General features: G+C 45.5%; 1 protein-coding gene across 1 annotated transcript; it reads left to right on the top strand.

Annotated features, from left to right (window-relative positions):
* Positions 1–2480: 2480 nt before the first annotated feature.
* Positions 2481–7383, top strand: LOC125525010 (protein DETOXIFICATION 19-like). Its single transcript, XM_048690035.2, has 7 exons — positions 2481–2869; positions 5089–5633; positions 5746–5832; positions 5931–5987; positions 6110–6348; positions 6661–6779; positions 6883–7383. Exons 1-7 carry the CDS (start codon positions 2600–2602, stop codon positions 7009–7011), a joined length of 1446 nt encoding a protein of 481 aa, XP_048545992.1. The 5' UTR covers positions 2481–2599; the 3' UTR covers positions 7012–7383.
* The last annotated feature ends 220 nt before the right edge of the window (positions 7384–7603 follow it).

Raw genomic sequence — 7603 nt, 5'->3', positions numbered from 1 at the left:
TACCAAAATCCGTACGTCCTAACTGCTAAGCAGACATACGGATCTCTGTTAGATAGCAAAGTGGTTCAGACACTACCGTCCAGGAAAGTTTGAGGGTCCTTCTTGAAAATGCCCTTACTCCCTTCGCGTAGTAGATGAGAACGAAAAACTGAAGGAAAAATCCTATGATGTCCACTTGGAGCATCTCCAAGGCTGACTGACAAATGTCTCCGGTATACGTTTGTTTTTATGTTGGGACATGGTTCATGAACATGATGCGGGAGGGAGCCATCCAATACTCACAAAGTATCCGGTTGGAAGGAGAAAAAGTAGGTGAAGACCATGCATGTCATGTAATATTTGTGGTTTACTGTTCAGTTAGAAGGAGAGAGAGAAAAGACCATGCATGTGCGGTTGGAAGAAAAGAGAGAAGAGTGGGATCATGCATGTGATTGTTCAAGGTGCATGTCTGGACTCCGGCAAAGCTTCCATGTTTGTCTCTTGGATACCAAAATCCGTACGTCCTAACTGCTAAGCAGACATACGGATCTCTGTTAGATAGCAAAGTGGTTCAGACACTACCGTCCAGGAAAGTTTGAGGGTCCTTCTTGAAAATGCCCTTACTCCCTTCGCGTAGTAGATGAGAACGAAAAATTGAAGGAAAAATCCTATGATGTCCACTTGGAGCATCTCCAAGGCTGACTGACAAATGTCTCCGGTATATGTTTGTTTTTATGTTGTGTTTGCGCCTGGAGATCTTGTTTGGTTACATTTGCGTAAAGATAGATTTCCTAATCTGCGCAAATCAAAGCTAATGCCACGTGCTGATGGTCCTTTTAAGGTGTTAGAGAAAATAAATGATAATGCATATAAACTTGAGCTACCTGTAGATTTTGGGGTTAGTCCCACTTTTAACATTGCAGATTTGAAGCCTTATTTGGGTGAGGAAGATGCGCTTCCGTCGAGGACGACTTCATTTCAAGAAGGGGAGGATGATGAGGACATCAATACCATTGTTACACCCACAGCCCCTACTGTTACATATACTGCACCAATTACTAGAGCTCGCGCACGCCAATTAAATTACCAGGTACTTTCGTTTCTCGGTAATGATTCTAATGTTCATGAGATTATGATGCTGTCTAAATTGGATACATTTGTTTTGCTTACAAATGAAGGGCCTAGCTTGGAGAAGAATGAACATTGGAGCAAGAACACGCATGGAGTTGATGGCATACGCAAGGGGATCAAGAACGGAGTTACAAGTGATGATTTCAGGACTTTGAAGCCGCCATAAGGAGTGCATGAAGCCTTGAACGAAATATACAAGATGACCACTTCATAATATTCGTCCATAGGCTATTCTAGGTGCTGCGTCACCTTATTAATGGGCCAGGCCCATGTAATTTCGAAATACTTAAGTATAGGCTATTTTTAGAGTCCGTATGTGTGGGGAAACAAGAGTTAGGGTTGGTTTCGGACCCCACCCTCAAGGGCCACGAAATTCCCCCCCTCTTCCTCCATATATACAGCCCTTAGGGCGTCGTTTAGACTTTGGGTTTTGTTTAGATTAAAAGTTCGCCATAGCTGCAACTTCGCGTACTTCGTTTGTGTCCAACGACCAGACCAAGACGTCACAGAACCCCACCTTGATCAATAAAGCTTTCATCTTATATTCGCAATATCCAGATTGCAATCTCAGTTTCTTGCTTGCTCTTCGTTTGCTCGCAGGAAACAGACCCTCGTGGTCAGGTTGATCGTGCTCCGGCGTGGTCAATAACCCTCGGAAGTTGGTTTCGCGATTGCTAAGGCGCGACGTCTCACACGTTCGTAGTCGGATCGTCAAGGTCAACTCCCACAGAAAACGATAGCCACCATCTCATCGAAACATCGGGACACCTTAGCCTCTATCACGTGGTTCATGAACATGATGCGGGAGGGAGCCATCCAATACTCACAAAGTATCCGGTTGGAAGGAGAAAAAGTAGGTGAAGACCATGCATGTCATGTGATATTTGTGGTTTACTGTTCAGTTAGAAGGAGAGAGAGAAAAGACCATGCATGTGCGGTTGGAAGAAAAGAGAGAAGAGTGGGATCATGCATGTGATTGTTCAAGGTGCATGTCTGGACTCCGGCAAAGCTTCCATGTTTGTCTCTTGGATACCAAAATCCGTACGTCCTAACTGCTAAGCAGACATAAGGATCTCTGTTAGATAGCAAAGTGGTTCAGACACTACCGTCCAGGAAAGTTTGAGGGTCCTTCTTGAAGATGCCCTTACTCCCTTCGCGTAGTAGATGAGATCTACTCAATCCATTTAATAAATCCACTGCTTAGCAAACTCCAAAAGTAAATTTGAGAGTCACAGACACCACACTAATTAGACCGATTGGCATCCACCAAGCCCACCACCGCGCGTTCCACGCGCTAGCTACAGGACGTCGGGAGAAACGTGCAAGTCATGGCTGCTGCTCCTCTCACACATACATACGTCCATATATTGCCGCCGCATCACACTCGTCGATGGCCACCACAGCCATTCCCATCGCGACCAGCACCACCAACCACGAAACTAAGCTAGCCCCTTCCCTCTCGATTTAATCTGGCGAGCCGGCCGGCGACATGTCCTCGGCTCCGCTGCTCGGCGCCGGCGAGCCCTTCGGCGAATGCCGCGAGGCAAAGCGTCCCTCGCCGGCGTGGCTGCGCCGCTTGATCGACACGGAGGAGGCCTGGGCGCAGCTACAGTTCGCGCTGCCGATGGTCCTGACCAACATGTCCTACTACGCCATCCCGCTTGTGTCCGTGATGTTCTCCGGCCACCTCGGCAACGTCCACCTCGCCGGCGCCACGCTCGGCAACTCCTGGGCCACCGTCACCGGCTACGCCTTTGTTGTACGTACTGGTATCGCACCCTCTTAATTTTGATCACGCTTATCTAATTGAACCGCCCTAGATATCTGTGTGGGGATGCTTGATTTACGATCGTATATCGAATGTCGCCCCACGTAGGTCCTGCTCATAGAGATCTCGTTTCTGTTACCCAATGAACGTATCTGCATTTTCTTTTTATTGAAATGAAGGCCAAAAATTTACCTCATTGATTAATTAAGTAGAAAAGATTTGCCCAGTTAAATATCTTCATCTTATCGTACGTTGCACACATACTTGTAAACAATGCTGGTCAATGTACACAGAGAAGTTTCTACCACACAACTAAGTTTCTAATAATATCTGTTTAATTACATATAACTCGCATTTCATCGATCAAATTGACTATCTGAAGATACACATAGGACATAAACTGTAACTTTAACAGAGGGTGTGTGTTTTTGAAGCTCCTAAATCTTTCTAGGAGTTAAAACTGTTGTAGGGGATATTTACAACGAATGTAACCATGCTTTGCCCATGCAGCACATGGTCGTCAGTGACCATAAATTAGCCAAGTCTGGACAATTGAAATTCATTGTATATTTGTTGGCGCCAACTGTAGGCACTATTTTGTCTGAACGATACGCACGTGTACGTCCAGCAGCCACAACCTTTGCACAGTGGCACCACAAGTTCGGATATGCTTAAAGACTTGTCTATACGTCACGCGCTTGATTTTTTTTAGCTGGATCTTCTAAATCATTGGGCATCCTCCTGCTTCTTTCATCTCCACACGCCCACTATCCACCCGCATGAAAAAAGGGGCACACCCACTATCCATGAATCACATGTTGGACATAAAAATATCTAGATAGTATATATACTATTTTTTAAATAATATGTATCATATTTGTAGCATACTCGTTTTTACGTACAAATATATACATTTTTAGAAATATAATAGAAACTATGTGTCAACTTGCAATTTTTTTGTGTAACACACTTTGAAGTACCCTAGCCCTCGCTCCAGTCCTAATTAGGCAGGCGGGCAGCTCCGCAGGAGTAGCCCTATCCACCGCTAAATAGTTGGAGATAAAATTATTTCTAGAAAATAGTAACCGAATTAATCTGGTTATCATTTTTTTGACATGTGGTTCCCGAACGCCTCCCTTCATGTCACTAATTATTGGTAATAAATGGTATATGATAGATGGTAATGGATGAAAATATTTTACCAAGCAATGAATTCGTTGTGTCAGCTCTTAAAATAATCCCACCCAACACATTTATTGTATGTATGCAGCGCCTCCAACACAATGCGGGAATTCATAAGAAACTTCAGTAACATAGGCAACATCCGGTGTTAACACAGAAAAACCAGATGTTGGACGTACTAATACAACAAGTCCAAACGGCTTCAAAAATTATTTGCATCCTAGAGAATACAACATTCGTTTTCAACCACATAAAATATTGCAATATCAAAAATTTCAAGGCAACTTACCTTTGTCTATCAACCTTTCAATATGGCGGACACCTCCCACGTTGTCTGTCACGAAACCAGCAGACCCAGTCCGCCGAAGTCTGCCACCCTCATTCACAAACAAACACGACACAAATGTAGTAAAATGAAAACACAAGGAGTGTAGAAAACATATGCTTATACATACTAGCTTGATAGAACTAGTGTGCATGTACATGTATCGGTTGGTAAACGAAACTTCATGTTGCCATCATCACTGGTCGAGGATCGACAATGATTGATGGCTCAACACATTCCACTCTACCTGACCAAATTGAGCGGGGCCGCCTACTGGCCGCCCCGACATTCCCGCCCATGGCATTCCACCTTTCGAGTCTGTCCATACTCCATCCGTCCTAGAGGAGGATAGTAATAATACACATATATGGCGCTCCACCTTCCGAGTATGTCCACACTACATCCGCCCCTGTAAGCATTCCATCAACTTTTTATAATTTTCCGACATTTCCTCTTTGTTATACGTTTAGCTGTTGCCATTTTGTTTCAGTTCCATCCATGTTAAAGAAGACAATATGATTCACCCTAGATCCTTCACCTTACAATTCGAAAAAAATAAAAGAACAAAAGTAATTTGACAAGTTGGTTTGGAATGAGCAATGTTGCGTTGCATCGAAAGAATTTGATGGACACATAGAACCTTCCATAATATATGCTGCATGCTTAATTACTGATGGATTCGGGAAACTGATGCAACTTACAGACCGGCATGAGCGGCGCCATGGAGACGCTGTGTGGACAGGCCTATGGTGCCCGGATGTACCGCTTGCTGGGCTTGTACCTGCAGTCGTCGCTCATCATGTCAACGGTGGTGTCCGTACTCATCTCCATCGTCTGGCTGTTCACGGAGCCAATTCTGTTGTTTCTGCATCAAGAACCTGAGGTGTCCCACGCCGCCGCGGTGTTCATCCGTTACCAGGTGCCCGGTCTGTTCGCCTACTCCTTCCTACAGTGTCTGCTGCGGTATCTGCAGACACAGTCGATTGTTGTGCCACTTGTTGTCTGCTCCATGGTGCCGTTTGTGCTCCACATCGCCGTGAACTACCTGCTAGTGAATGTGGTCGGATTGGGCCTCACCGGCGCTTCATTGGCCATCTCAGCCACGTTCTGGGTCTCGTGCCTGATGTTGCTCGCATACGTGATGTGGTCCAAGGAGTTCGATGAGACGTGGAAGGGCTTCTCCACCGACGCCTTCAACTATGTGTTGCCGACAATCAAGCTCGCCATGCCCTCTGCCATCATGGTCTGGTTAGTACGTTTACACTTGTCAACAAACATGCGTATATATAAACATGTTGTCCCCTGCAAATTGGTTTTGAGTCTGGACAGATGCAACCTGAAATTTATTGAGTCCATTCAGCTTGGAGTACTGGGCTATTGAGCTCCTCGTGCTGATCGCCGGCCTACTGCCGAATTCCACTGCAAGCACGTCGTTGATTGCCATATGGTACGGGTCTGGACTGACGAAACTCCCTAAACAATTATTGCTCGTGCATCATTTATCAAACAATCGGACTTGATGCACCAACTTTTTTCTAAATGCAGCGCAAGCACGCAGGCCATTTCCTACATGATCACCTATGGGTTCAGTGCCGCTGTGAGGTACGTCCCCCGGCCTTTTCAGAGTCCATGTCCCAGGTTCTTAGTGTGTCGTTGCTGTCTAGAACCGGTTCTTGGTTCACTTAATTGTGGTGGTTAATATCGCGTTTTTGCACCATTTTCAGCACCAGGGTGTCAAATGAGATCGGGGCCGGTAACGTGGACAGAGCAAAGAATGCGGTCATGGTGACGATGAAGCTGTCAGTGTTCCTTGCCCTCTCGTTTATTCTGCTGCTGATAGTCGGCCATGACCTCTGGGCCAGCCTCTTCACGGAGAGCACGGTGATTGTGGCAAAGTTTGCAGGCATCACCCCACTCCTGACGATCTCCATCGTGCTGGACTCCGCGCAGGGCGTGTTGTCAGGTGAGAAATATCGTGGGCTATGTAAACCATTCTTCAAGGATCACTAGCCCACGCTGCACAAATAACTTCATACCACGGATAGAAAATCATGGATTGGGATGCGCTGATAATTCTAAGTAATGGAAAAAATAGCACGCTCTAGTGTTGCTAATAGCATGGCATGGTGTTTGGAGCAATGTCTCACTAAGTAAAATCAGTATACAATCCTTCGCTATAGCGCATTTCAAGGCTGCGCTACATTGTCATAACATGATTTTTTTCATTGTTTCTAAGAGGTTCTGCATAATTGATGAATAAAATGGCGCATGGCAGGGGTGGCACGGGGCTGTGGATGGCAGCACCTGGCGGCGACGACGAACCTGGTGGCGTTCTACTTGGCCGGCATGCCGGTGGCCATCCTGTTGGCCTTCAAGCTCAACTTGTACACCCACGTAAGCAAGACATAAGCCCGTGCCTCGCCACGCTGCCATTGCGCAATGTGGCAAACATGTAGCTCAAATTCTGAAAAACAAATGTCACTTTCTCCTTTTGTAGGGTTTATGGTTGGGCTTAATCACGGGGCTGGCGTGCCAGACCAGCGTGATGGTGCTGATAACCCTCCGCACGAAATGGTCCAAGCTAGTGGATGCCATGGTGAAAAATCGGGATGGCTATGTCGCTTGATCGATACTTGCATGTTATTTCAAGAGGTAATTTATGATCAGACGGTGGCTGTCCATCTATGGTACGGTAGAACCATCCATGGTGTGCGCCTGTACGGGTTTTTTTTGTGAGGTGGCCTGTGCCGGTAAGGGTTTTTGTGAGATTGTGTACGTTGAGTTGATTTCAGCTTGAAATGGTTGAGGTTGTAAACGCCTGTCATGGTAACCAAGCGGCAAGAGTTACATAGAGAGATACCCAAAGACTGGATGTCAATAGGTGTTGAGTAATCCTCTTTTTGACTTTGACATCCCCGCTTCGGTTGCTGCTTTTCCTTCTGTTACTTCGAAAGTAGCTGCTTCAGCTTGAGTTATAAGAATACTTTATATTTTTCTATTTCTCATCAAATGAATGACATCTTCTTTCGGAAATCCTTTCTATTTATAGCATGATTTTGGGAACCTTATTTCTATTACTCAAACAAACATGAAAAGTCTGCTTGCATATTTGTCCATAGGGCAAATCAGATACATAATTATTAAAACAGTGGTCGAAGACTCAAGTAATGAACATCCAGCATGATAACTTATATGCACGTCGCACAACGCTCCTCGAC

The sequence above is a fragment of the Triticum urartu genome, chromosome 1A, assembly GCF_056163025.1.
Source record: "Triticum urartu cultivar PI428250 chromosome 1A, HENAU_Tu73, whole genome shotgun sequence".
NCBI lineage: Eukaryota > Viridiplantae > Streptophyta > Magnoliopsida > Poales > Poaceae > Triticum > Triticum urartu.
This window is presented reverse-complemented; position numbering and strand designations above follow the sequence as displayed.

What these genes read in the sequence shown, in the direction of transcription:
- LOC125525010 (XM_048690035.2), top strand. Translation starts at nt 2,600, where the DNA reads ATGTCCTCGGCTCCGCTGCTCGGCGCCGGCGAGCCCTTCGGCGAATGC. An exon ending in TCACCGGCTACGCCTTTGTT is followed by an intron (nt 2,870 to 5,088) that starts GTACGTACTGGT and finishes TGCAACTTACAG; the next exon opens with ACCGGCATGAGCGGCGCCAT. An exon ending in CGCGCAGGGCGTGTTGTCAG is followed by an intron (nt 6,349 to 6,660) that starts GTGAGAAATATC and finishes GGCGCATGGCAG; the next exon opens with GGGTGGCACGGGGCTGTGGA.